The following is a 19757-nucleotide window of genomic DNA, read 5'->3' on the forward strand; positions in this document are numbered from 1 at the left end:
CTGTATTGTTTGCGGAGTAGGGACTTGTTGATGCCAGCGTAGAGTGCGTTGGCATAGTCGAGTTTGCTGGTGATGAGTGCGTGGGTGACTGTTTTCCTTGATTCGGGGGGGGGGGGTGAGGATCCATTTGAAGGTCTTTCGGAGGATGCGGAGGTTGTTGGAACAGCTGGAGGTGACCGCATTGACCTGTCTGTTCATGGTGAGTGATATGTCGAGTACGATGACGAGGTTCTTGGCGTGGTCTGCGGGGGTGGGTGGCCTTCCGAGGGCGGTGGGCCACGAGGTGTTGTCCCAAGCTGAGGGGGTGTTTCCAAGGACGAGGACTTCTGATTTCTCGGCGTTGAGTTTTAGGCAGCTGTTTGTCATCCAGAGAGCCACTTCTTGCATTCCTCTATGGAAGTTGAGTTTTGCGGTGGCGGGGTCTTTGGTGAGGAAGAGGATGAGCTGGATGTCGTCGGCGTAGGATACGATGTTGAGGCCGTGTTGCCATGTAGATGTTGAAGAGGGTCAGGCTCAGAGATGACCTGTGGTGCTTCACATATCTCACACAGGAACTGATCCAGAACATGCAGCAATGTTGCAATCATACCTTTTAACACTGCAAATAGGCATAGCATAAGCCACGGGTGTGCAGAATTCACACATGCAGCAAACAGCTGCAGCACAGGCAGCAGCAGAGCAAACCCCTACACTGACTCCCCCCCCCCCCCCCCCCCCCCCCCCCCCCCGGTGCCACTCAGAAAATGTGACACAATCTACGCACTGACCAAAATCTTGTAGAGTACTGGCAGGAATAGTGAGGACAAATCCGGCCTCACACCCAACCTACCCAACTCTAACCACTCACTGCATACAGTGCAAGTGTTCCTCTGGAAAGAAAAGTTACAAGAGAGCACCATCATTGCATGCTTCCTTTATACAATCAAAACAGATACCGTACAGAGGGAAGAAGTGCAATAGAATAAAAAGAATTGTTGCTGTCAAGTTGAAAAGACGCATGTCATCAACCCTCAATTCAATCAGTTCTTCACAAATTCTTCTTGCAGCCTAGCACAACTGCTGAGCTGCAAAGACCTCCTCACCAAAGAACTTCTCCTCAGAGCCTTAAGTCATACGACCTTTAATCTCACTCTTAATAGGCACCTTGTCTACTTTAACAGTCAGTTGAATCTCCCACTTTTACGTGTAATGAACATCATACAGAGCTCTGTCAGATCCTACAACTGGTCAAGACCTTCTGTGAATACAGAAACACTGGCTCTAATGGTTAGAAGGACCTGGGGTTACAACGTTTTTTCCCCAGACAGATTGATGGAATTTATTTTGGAAAACTTGTTGCTATCCATTCGAGGATGGCAGTGTTGGGACATCAGCACCAATCAAAGATGTTTCCTGTTTAAAACAGCCTTGCTAACCAGCGGAGGACACATCTTTATGGCGTTCCGAGTTGGAGCAGATGTAGCAGGTACCAACTAGTTAAATCTTTGTGTTTTCCATATGAGATAGTTTATAATTCCTGACGGTGTCTGTGTGAGTTTCAGCTCAGGACAAAAGGGAACCCACAGATGGTCACAGTTACGTCTGTTAGAAAGGCAACTGTGCAGAAATACCAAACCAAGGCAAACCGTAGGCGATTGAGTTGTGAGTCTGCCAAAGCGAGTTTGATCTGTGCCAGTTCTTTCTTCCTCAACCAAGCTCTGCACTGGCCTATATAAATGTTGATTTCTCCAACCATCCAAGTAGATTACTAACTGCAGAAGAAAAGCTACTTGCAAGTAGTCAGTACGCACAAAAGCTCCACCTTGTGCTGTACTTAATGCATTCTGAAGAATGCCATCATCTGAAAGAAACACGTTAGTTAGATTCCTCACCTTAGAATATCCCCAGGCGTCAGGATGGATCCGGAAAGATTTTGTAGCAATACCCCTTGCGTGTCGCTAGGCGTCTCCGGCGGCTCCGCGTCCGTCGTTGGCGTCGTGCGCCGGAATGACGTCGTCTGAGTACTTAGACGCCGCCCTCGCGCACTGACCTTTTGGGGCTGAGAGCGATCCGGCTTGCACTGAAAGCCTTCCTTCCCTCTGTCCGGGGAAGTGTCGTGCAGGTGTTCACGGCCAACACCACCGCCATGTGGTATTGCAACAAACAGGGCGGGGTGGGGTCGTGGACCCTTTGTCAGGAGGCTCTGCGCCTCTGGACATGGCTGGAACACCAGGGCATCACCCTGGTGGTTCAACATCTGGCGGGCTCTCTGAACGCCAGAGCAGACGAACTCAGCCGCCGGTGCATGATGGATCACGAATGGCGTCTGAACTCGGACGTGGCGCAAGGTCTGTTTCTGCAGTGGGGAGAGCCTTGGTTAGATCTATTCGCCACCAAAGAGAACGCGCAAGGTCAGCAGTTCTGCGCGTTGGAATTTCCAAGGCAGCACTCGCTCGGAGACGCTTTTCGTCGCGAGTTGTACGCCTCTCCGCCTATACCACTTCTGCCCAGAGTGCTGAAGATCAGGCGCGACCGGGCCCAAGTCATCCTTGTGGCTCCGGATTGGGCATGAAGGTTCTGGTTTCCCGAGCTACTCAGTATGTCAATCGATCCCCCGATACGACTGCCTCTTCAGGAGGACCTTCTGTCGCAGCAGCAGGGGACGGTCCTCCACCCGAACCTGTCCAGCCTCCACCTCCATGCGTGGAAAGTGAGCGGCGGCAGTTGATGGCATTTGACTTGCCTCCTGAAGTCTTTGATGTTATTCTGGCAGCCAGGCGTCCCTCCACAAAGACGGTATACGCCTGCCGGTGGAACAAATTTGTGGCATGGTGCACAGCAAAGGCTGTGGATCCCCTTTCCGCCCCTCTTTCTGAGGTTCTACTCTTTCTTCTTTCTTTGGCCCGGCAGGGCTCTGCTTTGGGCACCTTGAAAGGTTATCTTGCTACAATCTCTGCCTTCTTACGGCTTCCGGATCAGCCTTTTCTTTTCAAGTCCCCTGTTTCCCGTTTTCTCAAAGGCATTACTCACATGTTCCCTCATGTCCCCTTCGTAATGCCTCAGTGGGACTTGAATCTTGTTCTGACCTTTCTGTTGTGCGCTCCTTTTGAGCCTCTTCACAATTGTCCCATTCGTCTTCTGACCCTGAAAACTGCTCTCCTGGTAGCTATCGCCTCGGTTAGACGGGTGAGTGAGCTCCAGGCTCTGTCATCTACGCCTCCCTTTCTTTCTGTTCATCCGGACAAGGTTGTCCTCCGGCCTCATCCTTCTTTTCTCCCGAAAGTGGTGACCCCCTTTCACATCGGGCAATTTGTCACGTTGCCCACCTTCTTTCCGCCTCCTTCAAAAGAGGAAGAGAGGCTCCACCGTCTGGACCCAAAACGGGCGCTGTCCTTTTATTTGGACCGCACCAAACAGTTCCGGGTGGACGACCAACTTTTTGTTGGATACGTAGGAGCTAAGAAGGGAAAAGCGGTACACAAACGGACCATCTCACGGTGGGTCGTGTTGTGTATTAAACTGTGTTCCTCCTTGGCAAAAAAGGACCCTCCTGTTGGGTTGAGGGCCCATTCCACCCGGGCCACAGCGGCTACTACTGCCCTGGGCCGGGGAGTTCCCTTGCGGGACATCAGTCAGGCGGCGACGTGGGCTTCACTGCACACGTTTGCCAAGCACTATTGCCTGGACAGCCAAGTCCGGAGAGATGGCTACTTTGGCCTTTCTGTTCTCCAGGACTTTCTGGTGTGATCTTGGTTCGCAGACCCACCACCGGGGTTGGTATTGCTTGGGTATCTATTCTAAGGTGAGGAATCTAACTAACGTGTTTCTTTCAGATGAACAAGTTACTTACCTTCGGTAACGATGTATCTGTAAGAAACATTAGTTAGTTAGATTCCTCACCGACCCACCCATCCTCCCCGTTCTGCGAACTGACATCTAGGGTTAAAGTTATCCTTTTCAGGGCCCTAGATTTTTTGGCACCAGTGTCGGTCTCTTGCATGGCTCTGCATTCCTGGCGCGGAAAGCTATGTACAAGAACTGACGTCAGCGCGCGAGGGCGGCGTCCAAGTACTCAGACGTCATTCCGGCGCATGACGCCAACGACGGACGTTGAGCTTCAGACGACGCCTAGCGACGCGCAAGGGGTATTGCTACAAAAATCTTTCCGGATCCAGTCTGACGCCTGGGGATATTCTAAGGTGAGGGATCTAACTAACTAATGTTTCTTACAGATACATTGTTACCGAAGGTAAGTAACTTGTTCTACGCAGCACGTACGCTCCAAGTAACTCCATGTGTCACAACATCTGTGCATGGGAAAGTCAAGCCCTGCTATGGAGGACTGAACCTATCCTCCTCAAGCAGGTCTGTGAACTTTCAAGTAAAGCTGCCCGATTCCTGGCATTTAAGATAAAGCTGCCGTCAGCCATCACTCATTAGGAAGGCTTTGAAGGGGGCCTGGCCGTTGATGGAGAAGTTATTGAAGAAGCTCTTTTGAGGACAGATGATCTTATAATGTTTAAGACTGATCAGAAGCAAGAGAAACCCCAAGGTAGATTTGTAAAAGGTTTATATAGAGATCATTATTGCTTTTTCTTGACTTATCATAGGGGTGCATGACTCCTTTATTACCTTCAAAAGATAAAATAAAGACTACTACTAACTTTGGCATCAGTGTTTCTGATACTTCCAGTATCCTTTGCCCAATTTCCATGCACCCATTTAGCAGTATTCAGAAATAAACAAGTTTCAAATTTAAATTCCAGAGGATGTTATGTTATGTTATGTTATGTTATATGGCTCTTATAGAGCGCTTATCACCACTGGTCTCTAAGCGCTAAACAGGCGCCCCACAAACATCATGCCCCTCCCAACCATCCGCCAATACCCAATTAGGCCGAAGATGTTACCGTGCCAAACAAAAATGTCTTCAATTTTTTTCTGAAGGAAAGAAGGTTGAATTCTTCCTTCAGGCTCGGCGGAAGGTCATTCCAGAGTTGAGGAATGAGCACTGAGAAAGCCCTACCTCCTTTGGTTTTTAAATTGAATCTAGGTTGAGCCAGATTTGGGACAGAGCCAGAACGCAGTGACCTACCGGGAACATACTTCCTTAATCGCTGTTGTCCCCAAAGATTCCCAGAATCCTTTATGCTAAAGGAGCTACTTCATTTAATCTGTAGCACAAATATGTAACCCAAGCAAATAGAGGGAGGGATTTTTTGTTAAGTTGATATTGGAGTTATTATGATTAGTAGCATAACTTTTCCACATTCATGAGCTTAGAAAAAAAACTGTACAGTAGTAAATTAAAGTAGAGCAGGCAGGTACTTAAAGACCCAAAGTATCTGAAAAAGATTTGTAATGAAAGCCAAACCCAACTCAAAATCATTCCTAAATTCAGTCTTAGCTGTAATGCTTTTAACAAGTATGTATTGCTCTCTACTTGGCTGCTTAACATAGCTATACAAAGGGCATGCTTCTCAGATCATCAGTTGTAAATATTTTTCGTAACATCTAGTTGAATTGGCTCTCGGGAACCTGGCAGAACCCCATTACCTTTCTGTTAAAATAGTTTTATACTACAAACAATTAAGTGAGAACTCGCTTGCGCAAATTTCTTTTATTACAGAAGACCAGAAGCTTTCTTGTTGTTCTGAAATTCAAAGTGCCCATTTAAGATGAGGGTTATGCATCCCCTGTTCTACAAATACAAATGTTAATAGGTCACAAAAAGGAAGTTGTAAATGAGAGCTCTAATTGAGGCACAATTTAAATACTGCTGATGTCAAAACGTTTGACACTGTTCTGGGGATCAGCTGTAAAACACAATGAAGGAGAGTGTGAGCCAACAAAGTCTGACTCCTGTGATGAACCTAATGGCAGCTTTCCTCTGAATAAGCTAATAATGTGTTCAATTTTTAAGGAGCCTTAGCAATGCTACTTCTGTTCCTCCAGATCACATGAAGATGAGACTGCCATTGTCCTTGGATGGGCAGCGATAGACCTCTTATTCTTTCAATGATATTGCTCTAATTTCTAGTTAAGTGTTCCTAATAATGCCAGCACTATGCAAGCTAAAGTCAACACTCAGCATGGCTCTCCAGAAATGTTAAACCGTTCTCTGCAGATACTGGTGAGGATTCCTTTATTGGAACAGAGATATCTAGTCACCTTTTGTGTCACTACATTAGTAATAGAAGTGAGCCAAAAGAACACGCTGTGACACAATGGAAATTGGCCTTCCTGTTGTTAAGACTACATCTCAGTTCTAACAGACAAGCAACATCAGATAAAGTCCTGTCTCCTGGCTTGTCATTAAACGCTACAGCTAGCTTCCAGAATTGTGGTATGTCTAGCCTTCAGGAAGCAAAATATAAACCCAATTTTCCCAGCGATGTGTCCCGATCTGAAAGTAGATAATATTTGCATTTGCCTGTATGGTCTGTAAGCACAATGATTTTGTTAAAGACACAACACGGTTTTGGCAAGTACATTCTATCAGGGCTGAAAATATTTGTGTTAAAGGAATACAATTAAAATGTAGAGGCACTGGTTAAAAACAGTCAAAAGAATAAACATAAATGCATCAAGATTAAGTAAACAAAAATATTGTGTAGAACAGGAAATTTCCCTAGTATTGGAAACAGAAATAGGCCTTAAACATTTATGGTCTGATTTAGAGTTTGGCAGATGTGGTAGATATTCCATGATCCTCATTACAAATGCATTATATGCAGTGGCACTTGTAGGCGGACGTGATATCTGTCACGCTTGCGACCTGGTATCTATCCACCAATCTCTAAATCAGGCCCATAGGCTATTTGTAAGAGAAATACCTAAGACTGCTTACACACCAATATCAGAAAATACTCAGTTGAAACATAAAAGTACATTGCCTTGCAAGTCTGTCTTTTATGTCGACCTTAAGTGTAACAATAAGGACTAAGGTACTGTGTCTTCATTTGATTCATTTTTAAGTTTATAGTTCTTTCCCTGAAAAAGGGGAATGTCCATGGTATGTGATACTAGGATAGTCTACCAACATTATATTTGAAAATTGAAAGTAATTGTAAGTTTTACTAAGTTGAAATTGAATATCTGCCACATTTGTATTCTCTGTGCTATATTATCTTCTATGAGAGATTCTATGATTAAAATTTTTCTTAACTGAATTGAACATTTAATAAATCCACTTTCTCCGGATTGTTTGATTATTTTTTTTTTCCCCCTTAGGATTTTAATTATTATATTTATATACCACCTCGGTTTCAGCATGTTATATTAGAACACTGGTGTAATGAAAAAGCAACTATCTCATTGAATTTCCAATTGTTTTATTCACTTGCTCATTCTACAGGTCTCCGTGTTTTACAGAGCCAGCCCTAGACACAAACTGAAAATTGTTAAGGTATGCCCTTTTATCCTGTGCAAGTTAAATTTGGATGTTCCTAATGTTAAGGATAGACTTCTCCATACTTAGACTAGCTTTATTACAGATCAGAATGTAAAATTGGCAATGGTTTGATTTTTAATTTTCTCTGTGTCCACATTCTGAATAACGTTTTCTTTTTGTTTGACAATGGTCTTGTTCCATCACCAATATATCAAACTATATTTTCTAAAGGATACCTTTTATCTGGAGATCTATCAACTATTAGCGATCATGTCAAAAATGTCATTGACATGACCCCATTCTCCTTAAGTATCTCAAGTTATACAGTGTTACGCATTTATGTCGTTTGAACTTTATTAAACTGAGAATGATTTTAAGTGACCAGTGTTGCGCCTCTTGGGCACCATATTATAGCTGTTTGGTGTCCCCAGTTGAGTCTCTGGTTCAGGTGTCTCCAAACAGTTGAGTGCAAACTACCAGTAGCTCACAGACAGCTTCAGAGTAGCTAACAGCCTTGAGTTAATTTTTAAATAAGCACACGGTCATATGTTCCTTTTGAAGTTGAGGGAAGACTGTTCATTTTACATTATTGTCATCAGGCTGCAAATAGCAGGGCCTGATAATGGACAGTACTCGGAGAGCTGAACAACTGAAGCACTGAGGTAGCTAACTCTTAAATGAAAGTCCTTGCCAACTTAATATTGGAGCTGTGAACCAAATGTTTCTGATTGAAATTAGGAAAATTTTAATGGAAAGTTACCTTAATGATTAAGTTAACTCTTCATTTCAATGTTCTCCCATTTCAAAGTGTTGAATTTACAAACAGCAGGCCCTTTACTCCCAGTGGCCAATAGACATTTCCTTACTTTGCCAATACAGGTATGATTTGGGGAACCACTTGAAGGTGCAAGTTATGGCTCCTCATTGGGGAAATGTATTAATACCACCCCTGTATTTGTTAAGTGTTAAAAAAAAAAACCAGCTATTAAAGAAGGGAATAACCAGACTAAACAGTCATATTAACTAAGTTACAGTTGGTGATAAGCTACAGCGGACAATATAAGCACAACTAGCAGCAGTAATCTTAGTGGAATCTCTCTCATTAATATGCTGTACATACTATTTGAGAAATATGGCCCAACTTGTAAGTTGCTCCAAGCTGTCCTCAACACAGACTGTGGTTGCCTGAACTGTAAATTGTCCATTGTTACTCATTGCTTGAGGTAGAGTGAGTTGCCATAGTGAAGTCATGGGTTGTTGGCAGTTCATCCTGCTACTGCTCAGTCCACTGCAGGGATGCAATGGAGTATTCACATGTTCAGGATGGAAGTCGGGAATCTTTTCTTGAGTGAGGTTGATTCCTATAGTCGTAGAACATGGTAGCTATGGGTACATGACTGAAATAGTATGACTGGGTGATATGCCTATGTGGAAGGGCAAGGCGGTACCTGATGATATTTTAATATGTTCTGATTTCTGAGATTTCATAAAACATATATTGTGCAGAGGTTCCTGTGTTACATTACTGTTAAATTCTTCAGGGTCTAATGGTAGGACTTGTTAATACATTGAAATTCGGTCTACATATTGGCTGGCAGAATGCATTTTATTTCATGTGTGCTTAAAATCATACCACAGATGATATATGTGCATTTTTGCTGTTGAGTAACCACAAATATTAAATTTATGCAGTCTCTGCAGAACAACGGTGCTGTGGTGGCCATGACTGGAGATGGGGTAAATGATGCTGTGGCGTTGAAAGCTGCAGATATTGGAATTGCAATGGGGCGCACTGGAACAGACGTCTGTAAAGAAGCTGCTGACATGATCCTAGTTGAGGATGATTTTCGGACCATTTTGTGAGTGACACAAAATCTTTTTTAAGGAGAACAGCTTACTGTTTAACTCTCCAAAATATATTAGGTTTGTTTATAATGTGTGTTTGTTAGGTTTTCAATGGCAAGTACAAAACGCTAAAAAAACAAAATAATTAGTATGGTTTAAAACGCTACTTGTTAACCCAATGCTTTGGTCCTGAATACTACTAGTGGAATCCTAGGAAGTCTGTTGATTCTCATTTGCTCAAAGCTTAACTCTGATCTTTTTTCAGTGTGTTCAGATTAGTGAGTTCAGTTGATATTTATTGTAAATCTTTTAGTGACAAATAAATATAATTTTGTACTAAATTAATAGACCAAGGAAAATATCTCATTGATTAGAGTAAAAATCAGCTGCTAAAATCTCTAGTAAGTGCTTCATTAAAATTAAACCATACAATTTTAAAACCTAAAGAAAATAATTTTGTTCCAAACCAGTTGGAGGAACCCTTAAATCTATCCTTTTGACTTAGTTTTCATTATGCAGTTTTCTTTATGCTTCTCAATGATCAATGTGTATGATTGATATTGCTAACAAATTAATTTGAGTAGATCGCAAATAAGCTGACCATCTGCCCCTTCGAAACACTGTCACTGCGTCGGAAGAGGGGTCGCAATAGGATTTTCCATTTTTTGAGTAGGCAAGGGCAAATAACAATTAGATGTGCTGTCGATTCAATTTTGTCTCCACATAGTCTACTACTCCTGTACAGAATCTCTCATTACTGACCCATTCTGTCCTTAACTAGTCTATCTGGACCTGTCCTCTTTTACTCTTTGGTGCTAAGTCTGTGTTCTCCTCACAAGTCATTATCGTTATTGTTTTTCTCTTGCTCAGATTTTAAGTCCGTATAACCAATTTCCTTAATAAAATATTTAGCCGTTTAAAAAGTTGAATGGATTAATTTTAGCCATATGGATGTTTGGTTTTAGGATAAATTGTTAATCTCATACCAAGTTAGAGATTTTACTGATTCCTTATTAGTAACCCGGAGTCGATAGTAGTAGTGAACAAATTGCATTTTGACAATATGAGCCATGTTCAACAAACCAAACTCACAGTTGGGCAGGAGAGGTGGCATTGGGGAGAAAATATATTTCTAAGAGGTTTACTCATATTCTGTAATCGTTCATTCTATTTATTTGCGAAGGTAATGGCTCTGTAGGTCATAGAATACATTTTGCAGAAGTCAGAATTTAGAGTGTGTAGCTTAGTTGATTAACAAATATCCTCCTTAAAATTCATGTTGAATGAAGGTGGGTTTACGTTTCTGAATGTTTAAATGGGTTTTTGCACCTACCCTTCTATCTTACCACACCCCCGTGTAGTGGTAGGAGTCTGTCCGATCTGTATTTCTTTCCACTATTGCCCAGGTAAAATTACACCTATTCTTTCCAAGGATAATTGTTTTTGTTTTACTAATATTCACTATTGGGTAGTTCCTTTGGTTATGTGTTTATTTTGTCAAGAGAACATTAAAGCGCTACCTGGATTTAGGTCCATGATAACCGTGCTATCTTTGTATTGAAACGACAGCATATGTGTTGGATGCCCAATTTAGGCAGAAAATGTATGATTGTGCATAAAGATGCCCCCATGTCAGCCGTATGTAAATTAGAGGGGCAAGTACACTCCATCTCTTATGGCTGAGATTTGTGCTTATTCTTTTGGTGACCCTGGTGCAGTCTCCTGCATTAATTCACGCTCAAATTCCAGTGCAGTTGCAGGATAGCCCTTAGAAGGTCACTATACCCCAGTTTGCCAGCTTCTCCATCAACAGGCCTCTATCTACCTTTTTGAATGTAGAACTGTAATTGAGATAGCAAGAATCAAGGATCTCTCCCCTTTTTTGCCTTTTGCTAGTATTTTAAAATAGTTACGTTATTGAACGTTTCACATCCTTTTCTAAAACTCCCCTGGAACGGAAGTAATGTTGCCACCCTTCATCCAAGATTCTGATTCATCATGCAAACTTTTTGCAAATGGATTTATTTCCTATTCAAGTAAGGCAGTAATTATTGGATTTGACCTGTCACCCTTTAAAAAGTAAATTGGGTAGGTGAATCCTCTCTAAGATTCTGGGATTGTTTGCAAATCCAGGCAGATTGAGAAAAGTGATGCTAATGGCCCGAGAGCAGAATACAAGTTCTGATTTAAATATTACTTGGTACACCATTTTGGCCTGGGGCCCATCGAGAAGCGAGTAGCTTTCAGATCTTGGTTAATAGTTTTGTCTGTAACCTGAATATAATGGTTATTGGTTGAGATAATAATCCATTGCTTTACATTATGATCATAGTACAACTCATGTTTATCAAGTGAGCCATGCAGACTTACAATTAATGTCCAAACTTTCTTTGAGACATCTACCTTAGCCAGTGTAAGTGGTCTGAAAAATCGGAGGTCTCTAAAAGAGGCGTGGCCCTGACCAAAGAAGCCAAACCAGTAATCTTTTCCAAGAGGAGTGGTCTATACAATTAAAGTTATGCCTTAAACTATGTCAACTGCAATTCTATGCATCATAAAGCATGTCCCTTTACTAGTATTTGGTGCCTCTCTGTGAGTGTTCTAATATGGCATTCAGGCACATCACAGAACAACAAATATAACTAAAACTAGCCAGGCCTTTTGACTTTGCCAGTGCTTGTTAGCAGCATCAAATGAGTAACACTGTGATTTTGTGGTGAATAATATTTCAATTCTAAAAATATGAGACTGAATTAAACAATAGTATGGTCTGCAGAAGATTTAGTTGTCTACGGAATGCCTCAGTCACTCCCTTTCTCCCCTTAACACCACTTTTCTCAGCAGTCGCTCTCCCCTTAACACTGCTGTCCTCTGCAGTTCCCAGCACCCTTTTGAATAACACAAACTACATCTATCATGTCAATTCCTGCCTCTTCATCACTTTCTTTTCTATCTCTACGTTTGCATGTCATACCTTGTGTTACCTCCCCATGGCCAAGCCCTCCCTATAACACGAACACACATTCACATTTGCTCCCTTATCTGTAAATCAAGACCATGTTTTCATTGCTTTTAGTCTTGTCAGTATTTCAACAGCTGTATATACCTCCTTCACATACTTTCGAAAAAAACAGTAATTAAACTGACATATATCTAATCTTCACTCGGGACACTCTGCAGAGAGGCCCTTTCATTGGATGAAACCTGTAATCTGAACACATTCATGAGCCACTGGCAGCGACTGTTATAAATTCACACTGCTTTCAACCTCAACTTTGTAGCTGTCAGCTATGCCCCTCGTGAACACACCCACAAGCGCAATTCACATAGACATCTAGAACCAGCTCAGTTCTCTGTATGCACTATACAGGAGTCTGTTGCCTTCGTAATCTACAGAAACGCATCTGGAAAAGGCAAATACTCTTAGAGAAATCAATCAGTGTTTTTTCTGTAAAGTTTCTAACATGAATATGGAGCCTGCTAAGGGCCTGTTTCAATATCGGTTTTTAGTACTTACTATTGTGTCTGAGACCTGGCTGAACTTGTCCCACTTAAAGGGCTTTTCCTAGCCCCGTAACTGTCTTTCCAACTTCTGAAATAAAACTATACGTTCGAGGCATATGAGCTGCAGATTACACACTTGTGCATGGAACGCCATCTGGTGTTGGGCCCGGATGTTTGCACTTTGTTTTTCCTCTTGGAAAGTCTTTGGAAGTCACGAGTTCGGTGACTCCTCCCTTGGATCGTATTGCGCATGGGCTTAGGCTCCATCCTCAGATTGTTTTTTTCTGCCATCGGGTTCGGATGTAATCTTCGCGCTCCGGTTCCGTACAGCTTCCAGTTTGACGATCGACGCGCAATCCTCACCCCAATTCGCGGTATTGTTTTCGATCGCTATCTCCCCACTCGGCGCGCCTCTCATCGGCAATACCTTCGGTTCCAGTCGTCGACGGCGGCCTTCGGGCCTACCCAAGCTCCGGTCCTGGCTAATGGAAAGGACTCCATTTAAAAAGTGTCCTCGGTGTGGGGGAATTTTGACCCACATCGATCTCCACGAGGTGTGCAACCTCTGCCTCTCCCCTGAACACGAGGCTCGAGACTGTCCGGCGTGTAGATCCTTCCGGTCCAAGAAAACGATTCGGGACCGAAGAGCCAGAAGAACCATGGCACACACTTCGGCGATCCCGGACGACATCTTCGGGGAAGGCGTCGATGCTCCAGAAGAACACCACACCGACGAGGGACTCGTCAGCGCCTCCGAAGCCGATGATTCAGATGTGGAGGACATCACTCCGGAACAGAGGGTCGTGATTACCACTCCCACAGGATCCCCAGACCCATGGGACGATTATAATATCCCTGATGTCCCTAACGTCCCACAAGACTATCCTTTACCCTTCCAGACCGTCTCCACCAGAAGACTCCTTGGGGTTCAATCATTTATTGCAAAGGGCGGCACACTACCACGGGGTAGATTTACATACCGACCCAGTGGAGGAGGATTTCCTCCTAGACACATTTGACACCACACATAGGACCACCTCCATATTGCCTATGCTAAAAGGTGTTATAAAACATGCGCCGGAGTTCTTTAAAGACCCAGTCAGGGCCAGGGTCATTAACACGTGCATTGAGAAAAAATATAAAGCCGCCCCAACAGACCCCTCCTACATCAGAGGGCCAGCTCCACTAGATTCTCTGGTGGTATCCACAGCACGGAAAAAGGCAAACTCTCAGGCGTCAGGTGATGCACCACCACCTGACAAAGAGTCTAAACTCTTGTACTGCATCTCAAGCTGCCAATATATGGCGTATTGCCAATACACAAGCACTACTAGCGAGGTATGACAGGGCCCATTATGACGAGCTAGAAGCCATAATGCACCATCTCCCTGATGAATACAAAGCTAGGGCCAATGAGCTAATTCAGGAGGGCAAAACAATTACTAATACCTCCATACGTTGTGCCTTAGACACAGCAGACACAGCCTCTAGGGCCATCAATAACAGTGTCCTCCTCCTCCGTCGCCATGCCTGGCTAAGGATATCCGGTTTTAAACCGGAGGTACAAGCCTCCATCCTCAATCATCCCTTTGACCAGGAACATCTGTTTGGCCCCAAAGTTGATGACGCCCTAGAGAAAATGAAAAAGGACATGGACACGGCAAAATCCATGGGAGCCTTACAATCTCATCCTCCCAGACGCTCTTTTCGCTGCTCTTCCTTTCGGAGCACATCCAGAGGCTACTCCTCAGACTGCGCTTCCACTGCATACAAATCCCCTACTCAGTCCACCTTTACAAGGGGTTACCAAAGAGGCGGCTACAGGGGCAACAATAACAAAGGCAGAGGCAAAACAAATACCGCCCGCTCTGCCACCGCGCCTCCCCAATGACTTCCCTCCACTTCCCCCAGACCATCACACTCCGGTCGGGTGCAGACTCCAACATTTCCTTCCGGTCTGGACTACCATCACCTCAGACAAATGGGTAACAAATAATTTGGTCAGGCTACTGCCTAGAACGAACATCTACCCCCCCCAAACATTCCACCCAGATAACGCCCGATGTCACCAGAACATCTGCTGCTACTCAAGCAGGAGGTAATCTCCCTCCTAGACAAGGAGGCAATAGAACACGTTCCAACCAACCAACAAAATATGAGGGTCTATTCTAGACCTAAATACATACATACACTCAGACCACTTTCATATGGTGACGCTTCAGCAGGTATTTCCGCTACTTTCCCAAAACGACTTCCTCACCACTTTGGACCTAAAAGATGCTTACTTCCACATTCCAGTGCACAAGGCCCACAGGAAGTACCTCAGATTTGTAGTGGACGGCCAACACTACCAATTCAAAGTGCTCCCGTTCGGAGTCACAACCGCACCAGGAGTATTCACCAAGTGCCTAGCAGTGGTGGCAGCACATTTGCGAAGACAACACATTCATGTCTTCCCTTACCTAGACGACTGGTTGATTAAAAGCTAGTTCATACAATCAGTGTGTACAACCCACACACACCACCATCCAGCTACTTCATCAGCTGGGCTTCACGGTAAACCACGAAAAGTCCCATCTCCAACCATCCCACATAAAACAATATCTAGGTGCCACTGTAGACTCCTCAAAAGCGCTCGCCTACCCCAATCCTGCCAGGATTGCAAGCATCCAGGCTCTACGCGCAAAATTCATAGCACAACACTCCCTTCCAGCTCGGGTGTTCATGCAACTAATAGGGATGATGGCCTCTTGCATCTTCATAGTACCTAACGCAAGACTCCAGATGCGTCCTCTCCAAGAGTGCTTAGCGCACCAATGGAACCAGGCCCAGGGTCAATTAACCGACCTGGTGTTGGTAGACGGTCGTACGCATCGCTCTCTGCAGTGGTGGACTACCACAAACTTTTCCAAAGGTCGACCGTTCCTGGACCCGGTTCCACAGATAGTACTAACAGACGCATCGCTCTCCAGCTGGGGAGCTCATCTATTACATCTCACCATGCAAGGCAAATGGTCACCTCAACAGAAGCTACTCCATATCAACCATCTGGAGTTACTAGCGATCTTCCTAGCCCTAAAATCCTTTCAGACACAAATTTTGGGCAAAGCAGTCCTAATCCGCACAGACAACATGACAACCATATATTATATTCAAAAACAAGGCGGCACACACTCTCCACAGCTCTCTCAATTAGCACAGAGCATATGGAGATGGGCCATACCCCGGAAAATCTTTCTCCTAGCCCAACATGTCCCAGGAGTACAAAACATTATTGCAGATCTACTCAGCAGACAAACACAACAACTCCACGAGTGGGAACTTCACCCGCAAGTTCTTCACCCATACTTTCAAATGTGGGGGCATCCACAGATAGACCTCTTCGCCACCCACGAAAACAAAAAATGCCCCAGCTTCGCCGCCAGATACCCACACCCATTGTCCAAAGGCAATGCGAAATGGATGAACTGGTCAGGCAGATTTGCGTACGCTTTTCCGCCTCTCCCTCTCATTCCACTAGTAGTGCGCAAACTACAACAGCACTCCCTCACACTAATATTAGTAGCGCCAACTTGGGCCAGACAACCGTGGTACACCACACTGCTGGAACTATCGGTAGTCCCGCATCAAAAATTACACCTCTCTCCACACCTCTTAACCCAGAACCATGGAGAGATCAGACACCCGGACCCAGCTCAGCTCAACCTTGCGATCTGGCTCCTGAAATCCTAGAATTCGGGTACCTAAATCTTCCCCCTGACTGTATGAACGTCATCAAAGAAGCTAGGCGCCCTACCACTAGAGCGTGCTACACCGCCAAGTGGAAACGTTTTGTTATCTATTGTCATAACACCATCAATCCACTAGATGTGTCCATTCAACACATCATAGGCTACTTACTCCACCTACAAAGGTGCAATCTAGCCTATATGTCAGTTCGACTACACCTAGCAGCCATAGCAGCTTACCTACAAAACAGGCAACATCTCTCACTCTTTAGAGTACCTGCCATTAAAGCCTTCATGGAAGGCCTTAAAAGAATAATTCCCCCCAGAGTGCCACCCTCACCTGTGTGGAACCTAAATATCGTTCTCACCAGACTAATGGGACCTCCTTTTGAACCCCTACACAAATGTGAACTTCAATTCTTAACATGGAAAACTGCTTTTCTTGTAGCCATCACTTCCCTCAGAAGGGTCAGTGAGATACAAGCATTTACTATTCAAGAACGTTTTCTACAAATGCACCATAATAAGGTGGTTCCCCGTACCAACCCAAAATTCCTTCCCAAAGTAATTTCTCCTTTCCACCTAAACCAATCAGTAGAACTACCAGTATTCTTCTCGCAACCACAAACTGTTGCAGAAAGTGCTCTTCACACACTAGATGTCAAACGAGCCTTACACTACTACATCGAGAGAACACAACCTTTCCGTAAGACCAAACAATTGTGTCTTTCTCTCCACCACACAAGGGCATCCCCATCTCCAAGTCAGGGATAGCTAGGTGGATTGTCAAGTGTATTCAAAGTTGCTGCAATAAGGCAAATCTAACGCTATCCGTCCAAACCCCCCCCCCCCCCCCCCCCCCCCCCCCAAAACACATTCTACATGTAAAATAGGGGCTTCAATGGCTTTTCTAGGGAACATCCCATTAGATGATATCTGCAAAGCAGCTACATGGTCAACACCGCACACTTTCACCAAACACTATTGTGTAGATGTGCAAACTAAGCAACAAGCTAGTGTGGGCCAGGCTGTACTCAAAACATTATTTCAAACAGATACGGGTGGTCGCCGCTAACGGTGGGTACTGCTATATAATCTATGCACAAGTGTGTAATCTGCAGCTCATATGCCTCGAACGGAATATGCTACTTGCCAGTATGCATCTGTTCTTGGCATGTAGAGTTGCAGATCTACACACGCCCACCCGGCTACCTGTATCTGTTCCAGCTTATCTTTTATTTAGATAACACACACATGGTCATCTTCACTGTTATTACTACGCTCCATCTTGCCCTGCTGGAGAAAAACAATCTGAGGATGGAGCCGAAGCCCATGCGCAATACGATCCAAGGGAGGAGTCACCGAACTCGTGACTTCCAAAGACTTTCCAAGAGGAAAAACAAACTGCAAACATCCGGGCCCAACACCAGATGGCGATCTATGCACAAGTGTGTAGATCTGCAGCTCTACATGCCAAGAACAGTAAGTAGCATATTCCTTTTACTTCATAGTATCTTTTCCTGTAAAGCCTTCCTTTTTTGATTAAAGCCATTTGCACATCCTCCATTTCAGAAGATTTGCTAATTTTTCTAGACAATTGATAAATACTCTGCTTCCTACCCTCATAGGTTTTGTATACCTTTTGATTTTTGAGCACAGACTTGATCACATATGATTAGCTGTCGTGTCCCCTCCTTGAAAGCAGAGATGTTGAGCAATTAAAAAGGCCCAATAAGCCGGTCAGCTGTTTATTCCAAGCTGGGAAAAATACACTCCCAAATGAAACCAGTAAATATAATTTTGCATATTGTGCACTGCCTTACCTTAGTTTCCATTCATCATAGTTTTGTACTCTTGCTTTATGATCAGTTAAGCTGTCTTCAAACTGTGGTTAATTCCATTTCCCCCAGCGTATTTTAGATGGGTGGTCAATAATTCTTTGTAAAGGTGCCTCGTAGAAGATAGATGGGGCTACCAGAACATAATCCAGTAAATTCACCGTTCTCCCTTATGAGAAGGTTACTTTTGCGTTAGTGACTGGAGGAGTCCTTATGTTTTACATTTGGTTTAGTGTGGGGAGTAAGTTGGGGCCAAAAAATAGATGCGATCTCAGTTTCTTCTTGTAAAATCATGTCCGGAATGTCCCATGGTGTCGAGCACATTATCTTGGCAATGGCTTGACTGTCTTTTTGTCACAAAGATAAGGCCTAATGCTTCCAGTAGCAGAAAATGGAAGAACTGGGTACCAGAAAATTGTTCTGAAATGCATATCAACAAGCATGGACGAACTGGAAGTTTTTATAAGAAAATATCCAACATGAGCAAGTAGCAGGGCTGCAAGCGAGCAACAAGCGAACAAAGAAGTTGTGACGCATCAAGCTCCAACCATCACTCCTTTATATATAGCGGGAACTGGAAGTAGCCAAAGCAACAAACAGGAAGAGGAATTCCACCATATGGGCCTTAGGAAAGAACTGAAAAAAATCGCTTTTGTAATTTTCTAGTAAAAAATATAGTTGAACTGGTCATAGTGTAGTTATAGTTAGGTCAGAGTTCCATAGCAAGCCAGCTTTTTTTTCCCCCTAATAACTTTGGCTCCAATTGGCAACATGTTCATGAAACTTGCCCCCAAACATTCAAACATTCAGCCACCTAAGCTTCTTCCTGAAAAGTTTTGGGGTGATCCGTCATGCGGGGCAGAGAAACGGGGTTGGGGGGGTCTTCAAAAACGGCGTTTTTACGTGTTAATTCTTATAGGAAATTTTGAGAAGTGATGCAGAAAGAATGGTTGAACTGAATTACACCAAATCTGGCTGAATGTTGGAACTTTCTTCAGAAAGTGGACTTTTCGTTATTTAATGCATATCTGTTCAGTCATTTTCAAGAAAGTTCAGGTTAAGAGGTACTTGGGTGAACATAAAGGGGTTAAAAAACATAAGTTTATCTTCAGGGTTCTTCCAGCGGTGCCATGAATTTATGAAGTAGTGATCTGATTGGCCGAGGGTGTATTTTTTTCCCTTGTCTGACAATTCGGTCCCATGGGACCAATCAAGCAATCTGATTAGCTGGCTGCAACATGAAGAAACTGTTACCCCATTACATGTCACTGGAACTTGGTCCAGGAGTCGAGGTTAAAATAAAAAATATAAGGGGGCAAGGTAGGGGTACCCTTATTTCATTTTTTGTGCTGCATGTAATCCGGTACTCCTGCAGGAGCCATCACTGTGTGTGTGTGTGTGTGTGTGCGCGCGCTTCCATCCCCCCCCCCCCCGACAGCCTCCCCCACCCCCCTCCACCCCCTGTCGTGT

At 44.0% G+C, this 19757-nt stretch overlaps 1 protein-coding gene across 4 annotated transcripts in view; it reads left to right on the top strand.

Annotated features, from left to right (window-relative positions):
• ATP2C1 (ATPase secretory pathway Ca2+ transporting 1) overlaps window positions 1–19757 on the top strand; it is an 831636-nt gene that overhangs the window by 682637 nt on the left and 129242 nt on the right. For all 4 annotated transcript variants that reach the window (XM_085630651.1, XM_085630649.1, XM_085630650.1 and 1 more), the window contains 2 exons: window positions 7337–7387; window positions 9065–9231. In XM_085630651.1, the coding sequence (XP_085486777.1) occupies window positions 7337–7387; window positions 9065–9231 (218 nt within the window). The remainder of the gene's footprint in view (window positions 1–7336; window positions 7388–9064; window positions 9232–19757) is intronic.

Source organism: Triturus cristatus, chromosome 10, assembly GCF_964204655.1.
Source record: "Triturus cristatus chromosome 10, aTriCri1.1, whole genome shotgun sequence".
In the NCBI taxonomy this organism is placed as follows: domain Eukaryota; kingdom Metazoa; phylum Chordata; class Amphibia; order Caudata; family Salamandridae; genus Triturus; species Triturus cristatus.